The 19,747-nt window shown below is 45.1% G+C and overlaps 2 protein-coding genes across 6 annotated transcripts in view; one reads left to right on the plus strand and one right to left on the minus strand.

Annotated features, from left to right (window-relative positions):
- Positions 1 to 19,747, plus strand: part of Znf597 (zinc finger protein 597) — a 42,758-nt gene that overhangs the window by 19,839 nt on the left and 3,172 nt on the right. For 2 of the 5 annotated variants that reach the window (XR_007106044.1, XR_007106046.1), the window contains exons 2-3: positions 5,007 to 5,207; positions 5,321 to 6,052. Coding sequence is in view for 1 of the 5 variants with exons in the window: in XM_047532900.1 (XP_047388856.1) it covers positions 17,054 to 17,119 (66 nt within the window). In the remaining 4 variants the exon portion in view is untranslated. Of the gene's footprint in view, positions 1 to 5,006; positions 5,208 to 5,320; positions 6,053 to 11,538; positions 11,658 to 13,489; positions 13,771 to 17,053; positions 17,120 to 19,747 lie in introns of those variants that run through there. The other 3 variants (XR_007106045.1, XR_007106047.1, XM_047532900.1) reach the window with 3 other exon arrangements.
- Positions 155 to 11,370, minus strand: Znf174 (zinc finger protein 174). The gene is made up of 3 exons (XM_047532901.1): positions 10,247 to 11,370; positions 8,699 to 8,921; positions 155 to 4,713 (listed from the first exon to the last, which is right to left on the minus strand). Exons 1-3 carry the CDS (start codon positions 10,646 to 10,648, stop codon positions 4,112 to 4,114), a joined length of 1,227 nt encoding a protein of 408 aa, XP_047388857.1. The 5' UTR covers positions 10,649 to 11,370; the 3' UTR covers positions 155 to 4,111.

Below are 19,747 nucleotides of genomic sequence, written 5' to 3' on the forward strand. Positions count from 1 at the left end.
CTCAGCCAACTTAGTGAGATCCTGTCAATAAATAAATAAATGGGCTGGGGATGTAGCTCAGTGACAGAGTACCCTTTGCTCAATCCCCCATATGGCAAAAAATAAATAAATGAAATTATATTACAATGGAGTGGAAGAGACTATTTGCACATCATATCTGATAAGGACTTAATTCCAGAATTTTAAAAGAATTCTTACAACCAGACAATAAAAACAAGCAACTCAATTAAAACTGGGAAGAGGTTTTAAATAGCCATGTCTTCAAAGCAGGTTTACAAGTGGCCAGTAAACACATTAAAAGATTCCAAACATCATTAGTTATTAGGGAAATGAAAATCAAAATCACAAGATACCACTTCACACTCACTAGGATGGCAGTAATGAAAAAGATAGACAATAGCAAGTACTGGGGAAACTGGGACTCTCACACACTGCCAGCAGGAATGTAAGACGATGCAGCCACTTGGAAAAAGTTGTATTTCCTAGAAGAGTTAAACACGGGATTACCACACCACCCAGAAACTCCACCTCTAGGTATACACACGGGAGAAATAAAGACATAAAAGCTGTGTATCGATGTTCTTAGCAGCATTATTTACAGCAGCCTCAAAGTGGAAACCCAAATGTCTTATCAGTGATGGATGAACCAACAAAGTGTGTTCCATTCATACAATGGAGTATTATTTGGCAATAAGAATAAATTCCTAATACATGATACAACATGGATGACCTTGAAGACATTATGCTCAGTCAATGAAGGAAGAAGACTCGAGATGGGGCAGGAGTAGAGGGTGATTGCTGATGGTTAAATGGTTTCTTTTGGGCTGTTGAAGGTGTTCTAAAGTTACACTGTGGTGATAGTTGCATGACTCTGAACACACTGTTATCACTGAACTGTACACTTTGTAACTGCATGAATTTTTTGGTATGTGCAGTATCCCAGTGAAGTGGTCAAAGGTAGCATTTCTGTTTCCAGAAACAAAGGGAGAAATTTCAACCTATCATAGAGTCAGGAGTTGCTGCTAATTTACTGGGAGTGATAATGGTATTATGGGATGGGTTTACAAGTCCTCATCTGCTACAGATGGAAAATGCTCTTCAGAAAGGCATGTGACATGGGTACCCCACTATGCACTAGCCATACCCTCTCCTCCCATCTTCCTGAGTGACCACATATCTGGAGCAGGAGTTACCTCCACCCTGACACAGGTAGGTGCTAGGCAAGGTCTGAAGATGGCAGAACCTAATGGCCTGCTCCACAGGCAAGGGCTACACGTGGGAGGAGAAAGGCCCTTTTATTACTCTAGGGTGCTATAAACAGAAGCTGGTTGCATGCTAGCAGGTCAGAGTCATGCTGATGCTTCAGGGCACTATGCATGAGCAAGGGGGCCAAGGGGAGCACACCATATGAATACTATACCCAGGGGCCTTCTTCCAGGCCACTTGACCCTTCCTGCCACTGCTTGCCTGGAGGTGAGCCTTATACCAAAAGAAAACCAGGCCAGGACAGGTCAGTCAACATCAGACTTGACACATTCTGGAAAAGAATAGTGTTCAGAATGTTGATTTTGACACACTTATTCAAGGTCCACCACTGAACAGGTAGCCAAAGACACTAAGGTTAGACAATTACTGATCTGGTAATCTGAAGAGAGGGAAAATGCCAAGCAGCAAAAACTCTTACTTAAGAAGAGTCCCTATGTCTACCCTTATAAATAAGAGAACTGGAAGTTCTTTCTCTTTCAGGAAATCCTTTTTGATCAATCAGGTTGCCTCAGGACAGATATGGGTGGTAGGCTGAATCATGTTCCCCAAATACATCCACATCTTAATCCCTGAACCCGTGCATGTTACCTTATATGGCAAAAGGGACTTTACAGATGTTATTAAGGATCTTGGTAGACCCAGTATGAAGACAGTCTTTGTAAGAGGAAGAGAGGAGAGCCAGTGTCCAAGAAGGCAACATGATGAAAGAGAGGGATGCATCCTGAAGATGGAGGAGGGACCACGACTCACAGGATGCAGGTGACTACTGAAGCTGGAAACGTCAAGACAGTCTGAGTCTCCAGGAGGAACCAGCCCCCACCACAGCTTGATTTCAGCTGAGTAAAACCAGTTTTGGACTTCTGACTTTCAGAACTATAGAAGCTTCTGCTGTTTTAAGCCACTAAGTTTGCACACTTTGTTACAGCACCAGTGAGTAACTAATACAGATATGACTGACTGTCCTGGCCTGGTTTTCTTTTGGTATAAGGCTCACCTCCAGGCAAGCAGTGGCAGGAAGGGTCAAGTGCTAGTAATTAACAACATGAATCTGGCCTGGAGAAAGGGGCAGGGCAAGAAGGGAATGAGAGATCTAGAGGCTTTGGCCAGTGACAGGCTGCATGGAGTGAGGTGAGGGGCAGGCTGAATGTTGAAAATATAATTCTTCCATGACCTAATATACAGTTGGGAAGGAGACCTGTGATTAGAGCCTCCAGGGCCACCAAAGCTAGGGGGAAAGTCACTGGACTTTCTATAAACCTCTAAATAGACTTTCACTAGGATCTCTGAATTCAGGCAGAGTGGGCCCTGAGGTCAGGGCCTCAACTATTCAACTACTGAACACAATTTTTTGGGCTGGGCATGGGCCAAGTTCAAAAGCTGAAATGATAGAAAACAAGGTTCTTGTCTTGAAGGGGTTGCTAAGAGGAATGGCAGTTTCCTAGCCCAGGATAACTGACATGCTAGGCCAGATGGCTGTTGGGGGCATTCTCCTATGCACTGTAGGATTCCTGAGCTCCACCTGCTAGAGGCCAAGAGAACCCTTCCTCCCGAGTCACAACAACCTGAAATGTCTCTAGGCATTGCCAGATGTCCCCTGGCGGGTAAGAATGCTGCCAGGTTGAACAAGCCCAGCTTATGCAGTCTAGGAAAGAAGACCCATGATTACAACACAAGTTTGCCCAGGGATTTGCATAGGCAGCTCTTGTGAGATGGAGGAGGGAAGATGGAGTGAGGGGCAGCAAGAATAAAAGGCAAAGAAACAGTGTGTGCAGAGATGCTGAGTGAAGACCCTCAGGTATGCTCTCGTCCCATGGCAGTTAAGCGGAATATGAGCTTCTTGGGGGCAGAAGAGCATAGGCCACAATTCTGCATGAGGCAGTGCACCAATCTGCCAAGAGTTTTCCTTAAACTGAGGAGTGGGCTGGCTTGCCTAGGGTGACCTGGAATCATATACTCATTAGTTTTTAATTTCTACTTTGTAAGAAAATGAGGAAGTGGAATTAGATGATCTCCCAGGCCTAGTTCTGGGACTTTTAACATTTTATATAAATATATTTTGTCATTTAAAAAAATGCTATGGAGGTACAATTTATATATCATAAAGTTAACTCATTTCAATGACTTTTTGTAAGGTCACTGAGTTGTGTGACCATCACTATAATCCAGTTTTAAACACTGTTCTCAATCTACTCATTTTGATATTTGTAAAGCTCATGGCCCAGGTGAGAGAGCAGAGCAGGCAGCACCCCCCTTACATCTCCAAGCAGTCTTTCTCCATCACTTCCTCCTTGCCATGGCTTTTCTCCATCTCCTTGGTTAGGGTTGTAGCCGTTGTGTGGAGTTTTTTTCTAAATCCTCTCCTTTGTTATAAATAGGCATTACAAAAAGAACACGAGGGGATTTATTTTCCAATGTGTGTTGTCTTGAAATTGTGGAGAACTGCTCAAGTGTACAGATTAAAGGTACTGTGTGGAATGACAGCAAGTGTGCAACTCTGGAATTTACCTTCAGTGTATTTGAGGATAAGTAATGCTATGGGAGGGTAGCAGCAATGGGGGTCACCTGAGGGATCCTCCTGATTCTCCTTCAGTAGTTGCTCTCCACTCTCTGCAGATACGCAGTTCTCTTTGTCCCAGTGCCCAGGACTGCTGTCTCTTCACCCCGTCAGTGTGTGCAGGAGGTCCCGGACAGTCTTTTGGTGCTCCTCACTAGCCAAGCATGCACCGTCACTCCCCAAGGCCACTTGCTTTCCCTGTTAAGTCACACAGATGGTCTGATTTATGTGCCAGGAGGGGAAGGAGGTACACCAAGCCCTTCCCTGGGACTGTGAAGCCTGAAGCCCTCTTCAGTCCCCGTGGTGGAGCCTGTGGTGTTGGTGAAGGTTTGAGCTTTGGCGAAAGCTTTTCCCACACTGGCTGCACTGGTACGGCTTCTCTCCAGTGTGGATCCTCTGGTGCAGTTTCAGGGTTGACTGCCGCCCAAAGCAGTTTCCACACTCTCCGCAGGTGTAGGGTCTCTCTCCTGTGTGCACTCTCTTGTGTCGCTTCAGCTCCGAATTCCACGTGAAGCTTTTCCCACAGTCATCACATTTGTAAGGTTTCTTTGCAGAGCGTGTTGGCTGGTGACCAAGACGCTGCAAGCGACTGCTCAGGCTTCTTTTAACTCCTTTGCTCTTCTTCAGCTCTCTCAGCGGGTGGCTTTTGAGGGGGCTGCTGATGTATTCCAGTTCCCTGCAATGTCTCTGGTAGTGAGCAAATGGCTTCTGAGCAGTTGGGGGGCTTACCTGCCTCCGAGACAACCGGGGCTCACTCATGTTTGCCCCTCTTGGTTCAGGGCTCTGCAGACCATTCCCTTTGGATCTGCCAGCTGACACTACACATGACTTTGCTCCTTTAGCTCCTTCCTGTTGTGGATTTTCCTTGTTGTCACTCCTCATTCTGGGGGCCTCTATAATTAGAAAGAATATGCTTCATTTTCTGCACTTGGAAGAAAAAAATGTCAGCAAAAGAGTTATGAAATGCACAGTGTGGATTCTCAAAGATGCCTCCGCTGTCATCTTGCTTGAGACTCCTGTGGGTACTCACTAACAGGCAGGCTCCTGGTCACTCCCCTGAAACAGCTGAGTCAGCATCTCTGAGGCCTGAACCACCTTCAAATCTCTAGAGTAATGGGCTCCTGTGGTGTTTCTGATTTATGTTAGGAACCAAGTTCTCCAATTCTTTCCTTCCTTCCTATCTTAGGGAATGGTTTGGGAAAAACGGAACAGGGAAAGTAAACCCACTGGAACTGAGCATCAGCTAATGAATGAAAGAAGGAGGGGAGTTGACATTTATTTATATTCTTGTGATGGGGTCTTGCTATGGATGCTGGTCAAGCTGGCCTCAAGCTCCTGAGCTGGAACAAGACTCCTGCCTCAGCCTCCCAAGTAGCTGGGACTACAGGTGAGTACCACTGTGTCTGGCTAAGAGCTGCCATCTTAGCGTGACAAATAATTGTCTGGATAAATACTCCTCATTTACATGCACACTGATCAACAACCCTCTTCTCTTCAAAGGATGGTTAATCCAGTGACTGGTTTCTCTCATTACCAAGTTGATAGCATGACTGGAATGTGGGCTAGATGTGTATCCTGATCACAGAACCTCCCCACCACTGACTGCTGAGACTGAGGATGAGGATGGAAGTGTGCTGGCACAGCCTTTGGGAAGCTACCCAGCAGGAGCTCCTCTAAGGTGGAGAATTTGTGTGTGTGCTGTCCAATAGGGTGGCCACTAGCCACATGTGACCGTGAGGCTGTGGAGTTTTTGAAATATGACTAGTGCACTGCAAGAACTGGATTTTAAAATTGAATTTAATCTTAATTAATTTAAATTCAAGTTTAAATAAGTAGCCCAAATTTATCATCAACTGATCATCAAGGTTCTTAAGACAGTTCATTGGAGAAAGAACTGTTTTTATCAATAAATGACATTGGGAGCACTGGATTTCCACAAGCAAAAGAGTGAAGTTGGACCCTGCTGTGGTCTGAACATCTGTGTCTCCACCACCAAATTTATATGTCAACAACCCATAGTGCAGTGGTCCTGGGACGTGGGGCATCTGGGAGGCAACTAGGTTATGAAGATGGACCTAGTGAATAGGATTAGTGCCCTTACAAAACTGGCCTAAGGGAACTTGTTTACCCCATTTTCAGCCATGTGAAGAAACATGGCTATCTGTGATTAATGGGCCCTCTCCAGACAGTCTATGTGCTGGTGTTTGACCTTGGATTTCCCAGTCTCTGGAACTGTGAACAATAAATTTCTGTTGTTTATAAATCACTGCGTCTAAGGAATTTTGTTATAGAAGCCTGAATGGACTAACAGACCCCTCCCTTACACCATATACAAGAATTTACTTGAAGTGGACCAGCAACCTAAATATAAGAGTTAAATTGTATCTCTGAAGAAAGCATATCTGTACATCTTTGCAGCCTTGGGTTAGACAATGGTATTTTAGATACGACAAAAAAGCACAAGCAAAGAAAAACAAATTATTCCATCAGAATGAAAAAAACATTTGTGTGCTTCACAGAATGCTAAGAAACAGCAAGGCCAACTCACAGAATGGGGAGAAACATTTGTAAATTACATATAAGGTCTAGTATGCAGAATACATAAAGCACTCTTAAAACTCATTAAAAAGACAACCTAAGTTAAAAATGGGCTAAGGATCCAAATAGATACTTCTCCAAACAAGAGAGGCAACTGGCCAATAAAAACACAAAAAGCTGTTCAACGTCATTATTCATTATTCATTAGGGAAATGCAAATGAAAACCTCAAGAGGATATCTCTTCATGCTGAGATGGCTATACTAAAAAAGACTGACAATAATAAGTGCTGATGAGACTGTGAAGAAATTAGAACCTCGTACTCTGTTGGTGGGAATGCACAAATACTTTGGAAAAATGGTCTGGTACTTCCTCAAAAAGGTTAAAAACAGAGTTACCTATGACCTAGCAATTCTACTCCTAGGTATATACCCAAGAAAAATGAAAACACGTTTACACAAACATGTACACAAATGTTCACAGCAACATTATTTATAATAGCTAAATGGATCACCACAAAGTCCACCAACAGGTAAGTAGATAAAAATGTGGACTATTCAAACAACGCATAAATTCAGCCATAAGAAAGTAATGAAGCACTGATCCATGCTACAACATAAGACTTGATAGCATCATGGCAAAGAAATCAGTACCAGAGGCTATGTATTGTGTAAGTCCATTTATATGAAATGTCCATAGAATAAGCAAATCCATAGAGACAAAAAAAGATTAATTGTTGCCAGAGCCATGAGGAGGTGGCATGGGGAGTAGTTGCTATGGGTAGTGGGTTTCTGAGATGAAAGTGTTCTGGAATTAGACAGTGGTAATAGTCATACAACTCTGTGAGTATATTAAAACCCATTGAACTGTGTACTTTAAAAGGGTGAATTTATAATATGTGTATTATATCTCAATAGTAACACTTAAAGGGCCACACAAAGTGGCTAGTGGCTATTGTACTAGACAGTGCAACTCAGAAGGAAGGAACTGGTGGATCTTTGATATGAGGAACATGGGATTCTACCTTTCTAGGGATCAAATGAAAGGAGACACGAGACAGCACATGCATACCCACTGCCTCTGATGAGACGGAAGGGAATGTGCGGTCTACCTTGTTCAGGACCACGAAGGCCACAGCATTTATGAGGCAGGACCTCTGCTAGGGTCACAAGCTTTTCTTCTCAACTTCCAAGAATAAGCAAAGTGTAATGGAGTGAATGTTTATGTTCCCCCAAATTCATCTACTGAAATCCTAACTTCCAAGGAGGTGGCATTAGGAGGTGAGACCTTTGTGGGTGATTAGGTCATGAGGGCTCTGCTCTCATGGGAACAGGATTCCTGCCCGTATGAAAGAGGCCTGAGGGAGTTTGTTTGCCTATTCTGCCTTGGGATGTGAGGACACAGAGAAATTGGTAGTCTACAACCCAAAATAGGGCCCTCACTAGAACCCAATCATGCTGGTAGTTTGTCTTGAACTTCCTAGCCTCCAGAACTGTGAGAAATAAATTCTTGCTGTTTCTAAGCTACCCATTCTCTATATTTTCTTACAGCAGCCTGAACAGGCTACAGCGCAAAGTTCCTCCCCGAACACAGCAAATGTTAAGGAAACAGAGCTGTAGTCTTCTGGGAACCACCCTCTCTGATCTGTTGACTGTATCCTGGAGTCACACAAGACTGACCAGAGCATCACTGTTACAATACCACTGTGTAGAACAGGGCCAGTGATTATACTGCATTGTACCAGAGACAGATAGAGGAAACCAGACACAGGGTTTAAAGCACCAACAATGTCAGGAGGAGGAAGAAGAATAATATGGAGTGGGGCTTCTCTCTACTGGGAAGAACTTTTTTTTAATTAATTAATTTATTTTTAGTTGTTGATGAACCTTTATTTTATTCATTTATTTATATGTGGTGCTGAGAATTGAACCCAGTGCCTCACACATGCTACATAGGTGCTCAACCACTGAGCCACAACTCCAGCCCAGAAGAACGTTCTTTAGATCGCTTCTAAACATGGGACCATGGAAGTCCATCAGTGGTTATATCTAGATCTGTCTTTATTCTAAGAATCTCTGAAAGGGACAGGAAAATAGATACCAGAATAATCCCACCATGCACTGAATTATGAAATACTCATTAACACAAAATAATAAAAACATACTTATTTGTAGTATCACTTGTAATTAGGGAAGTCTCTTAGGGAATAAATATCAATACAACAATATTAAAAACCTGGCATGCATACACAAGCGCACACACACATGTGGTCTACAAGTTTGCAGAATGATAAGATGGAAGGTAAGAACAGATGAGAGGGAGAGAGAAGGCAGAGTGTTACCTGTCCCAGTCAATGTGGGAGCTGGTTCTTGGGGGAGTGGGGATTTCTCCCAGTGATGGGGGCTCAGCCGGTCACGAGATCCTTCCTGGGAAGGCTCCTCCATAGAGCTCTCCCTAACATCTCTCCTAGGAATTTGTGGGTGAAAGTCTGGCAGTTCCTGTTCTCCAAGCTGTGATCCAGTTTTCTCCAACAGCACCTTCTGCCCCTGCATACAAACGGCCACCTAGGAAAAAGCCCCATCCATTAACACTCTCTCCAACTGAGAGCAGTTTTCTTTTCTTTTCTTTTCTTGGTGCTGGGGTTTGAACCCAGGGCCTTGTGCATGCAAGGCAAGCACTCTACCAACTGAGCTATATCCTCAGCTCAAGAGCAGGTTTCTTGCTCACTGCTGTACAATAACCCTTTTACTTTGGGAACTTCTGCCGATGGACTACAGGTCAGCTTTTACATAGACCACTGAAGCCCTCACAGGAAGCAAGTGAAGGGCACACACAGTGAAGCAGCTTCACAGCATCCAATCCTTCCTGAGTGGCTATCCTAAAACATGGACCTTTAACAGGGTCTGGAGTCAAAAGTCATCAGAAGAGAGCTGGCACCAATAGCAGGGTCATTCATCACACTGGCCCATCAAATTCCCATCCCACACCCATCCATCTCTCAACTTCTGTTGGAAACAGATCCTATAGGAACAGGAGTCAGTATGGTGAGGGGATATTAAAAATAATTTTAATTTTTTTTCTGCCAAGACTCTCCTGTCAGGGAGGTCCAGCAGTAGTAGTGGTCTAAAAGAACTGCCCCACCTGTTTCCTGACAGGTACCATTTTCAAAGCACATCTTCCTTGCTTCCTGGTAGGCCTTGGCTGGGGTCTGACTTGGGGAATGGGATGAGAAGGAAAAGCAACACTAGGCAACTGAGCTGTAACTTCCTGATTTGAAGACATTATGGCATACACACCACTGGGAAAAAAAATCCATTGAAATTCCCCCCAAAGTCAGCTGATCCTGCCTGTTAATAATTCTGATGGTAGGAATGAATGGGGATTAGATCTATCAGCAGGGGGATTCAAGAATCTTAACTTTTTTATGTTTTTTTTTTTTTTTTTTTTTTTTTTTTTTTTTCTTCTCATACTGGTGATTGAACCCAGGGTCCCTTGCATGCATAGGCAAGCACTCTGCCACTGAACTACATCCCAGCCTTCAAAAACCTTAAAGCTATTTTCTGGGGGACATGCGGTCCACAATGGAATGTCAGAAACTGGATGTCAGTAGCTGAGCTTTCTGAAACTTGTTAGAAGTTGCAGGGGGTTCCCAGATGGAGGCTGGAAGTAACTTTTCTTTTTCTTTTTTTGGGGTGCTGGGGATCGAACCCAGGGCCTTGTGCTTACAAGGCAAGCACTCTACCGACTGAGGTATCTCCCCAGCCCCTGGAAATAACTTTTAAAACCATCCAGTCCTCCTGAACTCTTAAGAAGGGAGGGATCCAGGGACAAAACAGTACAAAGATGACCAAAAAAAATCCAGGGGACCATGACAGAGGACTCTTCTTACCCACTGCTTTGGTTTCTTGGATGCTCTGTGAAAGTCTTCTACTAGGGTCACAATCTCCTTGCTGCTCATTGGGCATCGATGCCTGACTCGAGCCTGGATTTCCGGGGGCAGGATGATTAGGAACTGTTCCATCACCAGGAGCTCCAAAATCTGCTCCTTGGTGTGCAGCTCCGGCTGCAGCCACTGCCGGCAGAGCTGTCGGAGCTGGGAGAGTGCCTCTTGGGGTCCAGACACCTCTTGATAACAAAACCGTCTGAAGCTCTGTCGGGAGAGCTCAGGATCCGGGCAGTTTTTTTGCAGAGTAGGTGTTCGTTTCTCTTCTAGCTTTGTTATTATGTGTCTCTCTTGCTTGGAGGAAGCCTGAGTCTGGGAACTCAAAGTTATTTCCATTTTAGCTGCCATTTTGGGGGTTCAAGAAAACAACAACTTTCTCCTTGTAAACTGGTCAAGCCTTCGGGATCATGACCCTGGAGAAGTCTCTCCGAATGCTAGAAAGACGATAGAAACGAAGCTCCTCCCAGATGTTAGGGAGGACGATTGCAGAGACAAGGCCTTCTCATTTGCTAGCCTTTACCCCAAACTCTGAATACGATACAGGTCCTGGGAGGGAGTTTGTGTTTCCGTCAGTTTTTAAAACTGACTTGCAAAGGAAAAAAGTCATAACGTCCTAAGGGCAATGGAGAAAATATTTCCTTTATTTCGTAATAAGCACACAAGTTTTCCGATGAGATGAGCAATACGACCTAACGGGCTGGACTGGAATTCCGAGGAAAAGTTCAAGCCGTCTTACAGGTAGCTCGCTCCAACTCTCCAGCAAGCCGGCTGACGCTGACCGCGAGCATCCTGCGGGGAGCGGTAGCACAGGCCCCGGGAGGCCCCAGAGCGGGCCGGGTGGCCAGTGCGCGGGGAGTCTGCCCACGCGAGCGCGACGCGGTGAGGCGCGGCAGGCCGAGCGGCGCAGGTCCGCGGCCCAGCCGGGCTCCGGCCTGGCGAAGCCGCTGTAATCGCACACGCAGCTCGGCGGCGCGGCGAGGTGCGAGCTCGGCCCGGCGCCTGCGACACCAGCACCCGAGTCCACCTGCAGCCGACTCACCTCTCTGGGGACCCGGGACCCGGAACCCAGGAGCACGGGTCGGGGGCGGGGCCGAGGCACGGGCCGTGGAGACGCCCACCGACTGCGAGAGCCACCCCGCGGGCGGGCCCGCCTCCGCCTCGAGGGATTGGTTCCTCGGGGCGAACCCCCTCGCCTATTGGCTGAGTGGTTTGTCATACTATCGCACTGCACCCCGGGAATCGTAGTCCCGGGCTCGACCCCGGAGCGTGCGCAATGGGCGCACTATAGCTGGGCAGGCGCCGCAGACTTCCGGCCCGGCGGCTAGGGAGTTCGCGGAGTCCCCAGTGCTGAGGCTGGGTGAGTTCTCCACTTCCCGGTGGCCGGGAAGGCTAGCAGCTCCGGGGCCCCTCGTCGCTCGGAACCTTGCCCCAGGCGCTTGGGGTGGCTCTCGGACCTCCCCTCTGCTCGCTTCGCGGGTTCTGGACCATAGTACCTGAGCCTAGCACTGACCCAGGTTGCTGAGTGGGGAATGAACCAGCCCGCTCCCCATCTCAAGTTTGCATTTCTCCGAGTGTCTGCGCCGTCTCCAAAGTGGAAAATTTTTTTTTTGGGGTACTGGGGATCGGACCCAGAGGCACTTAACCACTGAGCAACATCCCTAGCCCTTTTTATTCTTTATTTTATTTACTTAATTTTTTTTTTTAGAAGAAGCACATACTCTGCCTGATAAGCCTCTGCTTGTGCTCTTTTTTGTTTTTTGTTTTTTTTAGTTGTTGATGGACATTTATTTTATTCATTTATTTATATGTGGTGCTGAGAATGGAAGCCAGTGCCTCACACATGCTAGGCAAGCGCTCTACCACTGAGCCACAACCCCAGCCCCCCCAAAGTGGAACATTCTTGAGAGACCTGTATGAAAACATTTAGCGATGAATGGGTTGTAAGGGCTCAAGAGGAGTGCAGGCTCCGCCTGCAGCATGAAACCAGAATAGCATTCACTACATTGTCCAGCTAGTCAAGGTGCAGGATTGAGAAAATCTGTCATGGTTTTGATGGGAGCTATGTTGTGTATTAGTAGGTAGGATACTTAATCGCTCAGTTTCTGGTGTTTTGCTAGAAAGGAGTGCTAATCATAACACCCTTGAGTTCTCTCTCTCCAACCCCCTCCCTCCACAGTAAAATGTAAGAATTTTACCATCTTACTATTTTTTAAGTGTACTGTTCAGTACCAATCAGTATATTCACATTGTGCAACGTGAATCCATTTTAATACTACCTGATGAGGAAATATGATATAAAATCCAAAAAGAATACCGTCTTTCCCATTAGAGTGTTTGTCATTTAATCTGTTTTAAGTAACTGAAACCCAACTCAAAATAACTAAAACATACTTTACCTAAACTGGCCCTGGCAATCTAAGTATGTTGTCCAGACTCTGGTGTATTGGTGTCCTCCTGTCATCAGGCTTATCGCTGTGGTGGAGGAGTGGAAGAGTGAGCAGGACATAGTTGCAGAGAGGGGCAGTCTTACATCCACCCATGTTAGCCTTTCTCTGGAAATTGAGAACTTTCCCCACCCGCCTATATGTAAAATCTCAGAGAAGAATCGGAGAGGCTCAGCTCTTTCCTGTGCCCACTCCTGGGGTGGGGTGAAGGGCACTATAATCAACAGCCCACCAGAGCTATGAAGCACAGAGGGGCTTTTTCACAAGCGAAGAAGACACCCTATCACATGGCCATGAGGGAATGCTGGAAGCTGAAAACATACAATCAGAACCACCTTTCAGCCACTGTGTACATACATGGCCAGGGTGTGTGTGCGTGTGTAATAATGGTGAAGAGGTTAATCAGTGTGCACACACACTAGTTCTCTCAAGATCAGATGGCAATGGGGAAGGTGAGTCCAGTCTTCTTTGGGGTCAGGAGGAATAGGGAAAAAAGACCCAGTTATGTAGGGGAAGAAGGGAAAGAATAGGTGGACTGATTGTGAGAAATAGTTTGGATAATTCATTAGGGAGAAAACAATTTTTTTTTGGTATTTCTAGTGTTTTGGATCCTCAGTGTACATTTGTGGAGAGAGAAAAGGGATGGAAAGTGAATCAAGAAGCAGAGTGAAGGAAAATGAACTAGGTTTATGCTGTCTTTTGTCATCTCCTCAGCCTCCCTTCAACAGAGAGCCTTTTCTTTCAGCTATGTGTCTCTGTGCACCTGTGACACTCATGTCCCACTGATTCCAGAAAAATACTTCTTCCAGGAGAACATGCCTACCAGTGATATGGGGAAAGATGGAATCTGATCCCCAGGTAGAAGTGTCAATCAGTTTGTTTAAAGGATGGCTGCAGCAAAGACTCTTCGGGCACACTCATCCTCAAACAAGGACTCCACACAGGGACAGAAATCAGCCATTCAGAGGCACAGCCCTGACCCCCAGTCCTCCCACTTGGGCCTTCAGGAAGTTCTGCTAATAGGAGGTAGGTGATCCCTTGAAGCTTTTAGCAAACTCTGGGAACTCTGTTGTCTGTGGCTGAGGTCTAAGGCACATTCCAAGGTGGTTCCTGACCTTCTTGCCAGATGCAGACATTGATGAGGAAGCTGTGGCTCTGACTGAGGATGCACAATGTACTCTCAAACAACAGATGAGAAAAGGAAGTTGGAACCTTGGGGTTTTGGTTAAGAAGAAGCAGGGCAAAGGGCACCTGGAGAGATGATGATAGCCCTGTGCTGCCCACAGAACATCTTGGCCATCTTGGGTTGGTCCTATGCCCTTATTGTCTGGGGAGAATGTCTCATCTGTAGATTTAACTAGTGCTATGATATGCTAGGTGTTGGGGATTTTACAGTGACTAAGACAGGCTTGTACCCATGGGGGAACAGATAAGAAATGAATAAAGACAGTTTCAGTTAAGTGCTAGGAGGGAAATGAACAGGCGGTCTGGTAATGAGTAAGGTGGGGGGTCAAGGCCTCTCCTGGGACGTCTGAGTTAGGGTGTGAGGAGGAGAAGAAGCCAGTTGTGCCAAGAGCTGAGAAGAGAGTATTTCAGGCAGAGAGCCCGAGCTGCATGAGCATGTATTTGAGAAAGAGGATGGAGGGCTTGTGGTCAGAGCTCAGGGATCAACAGGAAGGAAGAGGACATGAGAAGTGAGAGAATGGCAGGGCCAATGCTCACTGGGCCTTTTTGGCTGTGAAGGGAGTTGGGATTTTATCTTGTATGCAGTGGGAAGTCACTGAGGAATGTTACCAGGGAAGGATGTGATCTTAAATTTTAAAAAGATCACACTGGAGTCCATGTGAGAAAGATAGATTAGAGAATGCAGAATGATCAGTTATGAGGTGTCAACAGCAGTGCAGATGCATGACAATATCCTGGACCAGATGGAGGCTGGTGGAGGTGGAGAGAAGCGGACCAGTGTGAGGATCTTTGGAAGACAGAACCGACATTGGATTTGGGGGTGTGAAAATAGCCTAGAGCTGGGTTCAGAGTCTTCTTAAAGGAAAAACCAACGTTCCCATTCCCAACAAATGTTTACCATTTTTAGTAGGGCTGGTGTTGTCAGGCTGTCTGCTGGATGCTTTTACATAAGTGATCTTGCTTCATCACTTCCAAGACCATATTCTATTAATATTTATTTCCACAGTTCAGGGGGTTAAACCCAGGTCCTTGTGCTGTACCACACACAGCTCTTCTTATCTCGACATAGTGTCTCACTAAGTTGCCAAGGCCAGTCTTGAACTTGCAGTCCTCTTGCCTCAGGTCCCAAGTAGCTGGGATTATAGTTGGGTCAGCTTAATTTTTATCTTATTCCTGTAGCAATATGGTGGATCCCAGACTGTTTCTCCCTGCTTCCTTAGGTTTCACACTGTTGTTTCATGCCACTCTTAGAGGTTGTAAGTCCAGCTTTGGCAGGAATTTGTGGTAACAGATAATGGGGTCTATTCCCAGGCCCCAGATTATTTTTTTCTCTTCCTACAGTTTTTTAAATTGGGGTATTGTAGTTGTACATAATGATGGGATTTGTTGTTACATATTTGAACATGCACACAATTTAACAGTTTGACCAATATCACTCCCCAGCACTTGCCCCTTCCCTCCTCCTGCCATCTTTTTCTTCTGCTTTTCTCCCTTTGAGTTGCATGAGATCCCTGTCCCCACATCCTTCTCTTTTCTAACTTCCACATGACAGAAAATATACAACCCTAAACCCTCTGAGTTTGACTTATTTCACTTAACATAATGGTCTCTAGTTCCTTCCATTTTTCTTCAAATGATATTTCTTATTATTTATGGTTGAATAAAATTCCATTGTGTATATATACCACATTTTATTTATCCATTTATTCATCAGTGGGCACCTAGGTGGGTTTCATAGTTTGGCTATAGTGAATTGTGCTGCTATAAACATGGGTATGCATGTTTAATTCTTCAGGGTAAATACTAAGGGGTGGTGTAGCTGGGTCATGTGGTGGTTCCATGCCTAGTCTTTTGAGGAACCTCCATATTGATTTCCACATTGGTTGTACTAATTTACACTCTCACCAACAGTGTAGAGGTATTATTTTTCTCCACCTCCTCTCCAGCATTTATTATTATTTGTATTCTTTTTTTTTTTTTTTTTTTGTGGTGCTGGGGATTGAACCCAGGGCCTTGGTGATTGACAAGCAAGCACTCTACCAACTAAGCTATATCCCCAGCCCCTATTATTTGTATTCTTGATGACTGCCATTCTGACAGGTGTAAGATGAAACCTTAGTGTATTTGCATTTTCCTAATTGCTAATGATGTTGAACATTTTTTTTCATTTATTCATTGAACATTTATATTACTTCTTTTGAGACATGTCTGTTTAATTCATTTGCCAAGTTATTAATTGGGTTGATTTTTTGGTGTTTGATTTCTTTATATATTCTGGATATTAATCCTATGTCAGAAGAGTAGTTAGCAAAGATTTTCTCCCTTCTCTAGTTTCTCTTCACACTCAAAATATTTTCTTTTGATGTGCAGAAGCTTTTTAATTTGATGCCATCCCATTTATTAACTCTGAGCATTATTTCCTGAGCTTTAGTGGTCCTATTGAGAAAGTTCTTGCCTGTGCCTATATGCTGGAGTGCTTATCCTACATTTTCTTGTAGGAGTTTCCTATTTTCTGGTCTAACTCCTATGTCTTTCATCCATTTTGAGTTGATTTTTGTACAAGGTGAGAGATAAGGGTCTAGTTTGGTTCTTTTACATTTGGATAACCAGTTTTCCCAGTACCATTTGTTACAAAGGCTCCTTTCTCCAATGTATGTTTTTGGCACCTTTGTCAAGGATCACATGACTGTATCTGTGTGGGTTTGTCTCTGTGACTTCTATACTGTTGGTCTATTTGTCTGTTTTGAGGTCAGTACCATGCAGTTTTTGTTACTAAATCTCTGTAGTATAATTTGAAGTCAGACATTGTGATGCTTCCAGCATTGTTTTGGCTTAGAATTGCTTTGGCTATTCTGAGTCTTTTTATTCTTTCAAATGAATTTTAGGACTGCTTTTTTCTAGCTCTGTGAAGTATTTTTAGGCCTCAGATTCTGAAACTTGAAAGGGCTCATGGAGGAGATGACGCCTTTCAGAGCAGCCCAAGAATCACTGAGGTCCCCACAGAAGCTGCAGGCTCTGGGATGGGGCCTAGGAATTGCCCTCTGGACAGGTTCCCGGGCAGCCTACCATGAGAACCTTAGCTCTGTGCAGAAGCTGCCCCTAACAGTGGCTCTTTCTCCTCTAGCTTTCAGGAATCTGCCTGACACAAGGAGGCAGGTGTTGGGATCTGGAGGCAGGTGCTGGGTCCCAGGTGAGCTGCGGTTGACACCTTCTGTCTCTTTTGAAATTCCCATTTCACCTTAGTATTTACTCTCACCTAAATCCCTTCTCATTCAGAGACACTAGAAAGATTTCATGCCACCCACTGAGTTGCTCAGGTTGCTTTTCACTCTGCCTACTCTGACTTCATGACTCTTCATGAATCTAGCACCCCACCAGGATAGCTGACTTTCACTATTTATTCTCATTTTGTAATTTACATAAATAGATGGGCCAGATAAGGAGGTACTCTCCTGTATTAAAGAAGGAATAGGGGTGTATGTCCTATAACCAGGCTTTTCTCCCCTGAATCTTGGCTTCCCTTCAAGTCTCTCCTGTTCACCCTTCCTCTTATTGGCACCTTCAGGGTGTCCCAAACTGTGGAGACAGGCAAGCCACAACTCTTACAGTGAGTCCCTTCTCCTGGGGAAGTGAGTAGGACTCAGGATTAGTAAACAGAAAGGGCGGCTTTAGTGGAGAATTCTGAAGATCTTCTCAGGTGGAAGAGGATGCCTTTTATACTACACTGAATGTTCTTATGCTTTAGGGGAACAAGCCACAGTGAGGTGTCTTCCCAGAAGTAAGAGTAGGCAGTTGTAGTGCAGTTTGAGGAACTAAGATGCAGCTTCTGAGGAAACTGAACCCCTGCATTGCAAGGATAGCCCTCCCAACCTGGTCATGGTGCTTTGTCTCTGGCGGCAGGTGTGCACTGGGGCCATGAGAAGATCTGCGCACTCCTGGCATCCTCATAACTCTCAGTTTTCTGAAAACCCTGTCTCAGTCAGTGGAACAGCCACATCTGCTAGGCCATGACAGAGCAACTCCAGGAGCAGGGTTTTCTGTACACTCCAGAGCAGTTTTGCACCAAGTTCAAAAGCCTACAATTGAGCTGGGCATGGTGGTGCATGCCTGTAATCCCAGCGGCTCAAGAGGCTGAGACAGGAGGATTGCAAGTTCAAAGCCAGTCTCAGCAACTTAGTGAGGCCCTGAGAAACTTAGTGAGATGCTGTCTCTAGATTAAAAAAAAAAAAAAAAAAAAAAAAAAAAAAAAAGCCTACAGTTGAGTTATCACAAAGCAAGGCCTTATTCCTGATTCTTGTACCTTTTCTGAGAAAAGGGGTGCTCTTTCAAGCTCCTGGGCCTTCTACAGCAAGAGATGCTGTTCCTGGCTAAGAAGGAAATGCTGCTCAGGCAGAAAGGAGCCTGCAGAACAGAAGCCCATAGAAGCTGTGGAATGTGCATTGTGATCTGTGCAGAATGGCTGCAGGAATCTTGGCCAAGAAGTCAGGAGACTAGGCTGCAGTTCTGTCCCCACACAGACCTGGTGGGACTTTTGGCTCTGACAGTGAAAAGATGGGCATGTCTACTTGGAGGCTGTTAGCCTAGCAGATTAGAAGGAGTGAGCACTGCTCTGGGCTTTGTTGTCATCTCTGTGTGTGAGCCTGTCAGGCCAGGAGTCTTGGCTTTCATCTCTCTTGCTCTCTAGGACCCTGATCTTTGCATTTGCTGCCTCTTTCCCTGAGTCCGTGGCATCTCTTCCCTTGGAATCACACTGATTGGCTGATTGCTGGTGAAGCCTGCAGGCCCGGTGCCGTCGTCTCCAGCACAGTCGCTCTTTTCACAAGTGCTTGCTTTGTCCCCCTTAGAGCTGGCCAAGCCCAGGGTGGCCTCGTGTTGTTCTGCTGTCAGAAGTCAGGCCATCTGAGACTATGAAAGTACCTATGCACGGACTGACAGAGGACACAGAGCTCACTCTTAGCCTTAGTTTTATCATTGTGTCAGGACATCCAAAATGACAGGTTAGAAGAAAGGTTGGTGGGGTTTAGGGTATAATTTTCCTGTGACCACAGAATTTGAGGCTCAAAAATATTACAATTGGAAAATAAAACTTAGTCTTCTGATTAGCATAAGACTTAACCTCGCTTCTGTCTGTCCTCCTCACTTTTCTCTGTCCTCCTGCCTTTCCACTCTCTCTAGCACGCGCCCTTTCTCTTTCCTTTCTCTTTTCCTCTCATTTTCTCTCTTACCCTGCAGGGAGACACTCTGTTTGCTTAATAAACCCTCTTATGTCAAAAAAAAAAAAAAAAAAAAAAAAAAAGACTTAACCTCATAGAAAATTCCAGTTGGGTGTTTCTTCCTTCTTGCCCTTGTTCCATTGTTTTCCTTTTTTACAGTCCAATGCATTTGTTTCCCCCACCCAGGATGTTAACCTATCCTCCTGCAGATCCCTGGCTCAGAATGAGGCTTCTTTGACAAGGAGGAGGCTATATTTTCTGTAAGGCTTGCCAGGAGACCAGAGCCTCCCTATGGTCTGGCAGTGTTCTGGGCAGCCAGTGTTCTTGAGAGCTGTTCCTGGGCCGAGTCATTATGGCAAAAATGGCCCTCACAGGGGTAATAAAGGGCTTTCCTCATAATGGAGCAAGTCAGAAGTTAAAAGCCTGGATCTCTTTTATTCTTTTTTTTAAATTTATTTTTATTGTAAACAAATGGGATACATGTTTCTGTTTGTACATGAAGTAACAGCGTTCCATTTGTGTAATCATACATTTACACAGGGTAATGATGTTTGATTCATTGTTATTTTTTCCTCCCCCCCACCCCTCCCACTCCTCTTTTCCCT

Source organism: Sciurus carolinensis, chromosome 18, assembly GCF_902686445.1.
Source record: "Sciurus carolinensis chromosome 18, mSciCar1.2, whole genome shotgun sequence".
NCBI lineage: Eukaryota > Metazoa > Chordata > Mammalia > Rodentia > Sciuridae > Sciurus > Sciurus carolinensis.

Coding starts and splice junctions, on each gene's coding strand:
- Znf174 (XM_047532901.1), bottom strand. CDS start 10,648: ATGGCAGCTAAAATGGAAATAACTTTGAGTTCCCAGACTCAGGCTTCC. Junction 8,922..10,246: donor CCAAGAAACCAAAGCAGTGG/GTAAGAAGAGTC, acceptor GCTTTTTCCTAG/GTGGCCGTTTGTATGCAGGG. Junction 4,714..8,698: donor TCCCACATTGACTGGGACAG/GTAACACTCTGC, acceptor TTCTAATTATAG/AGGCCCCCAGAATGAGGAGT.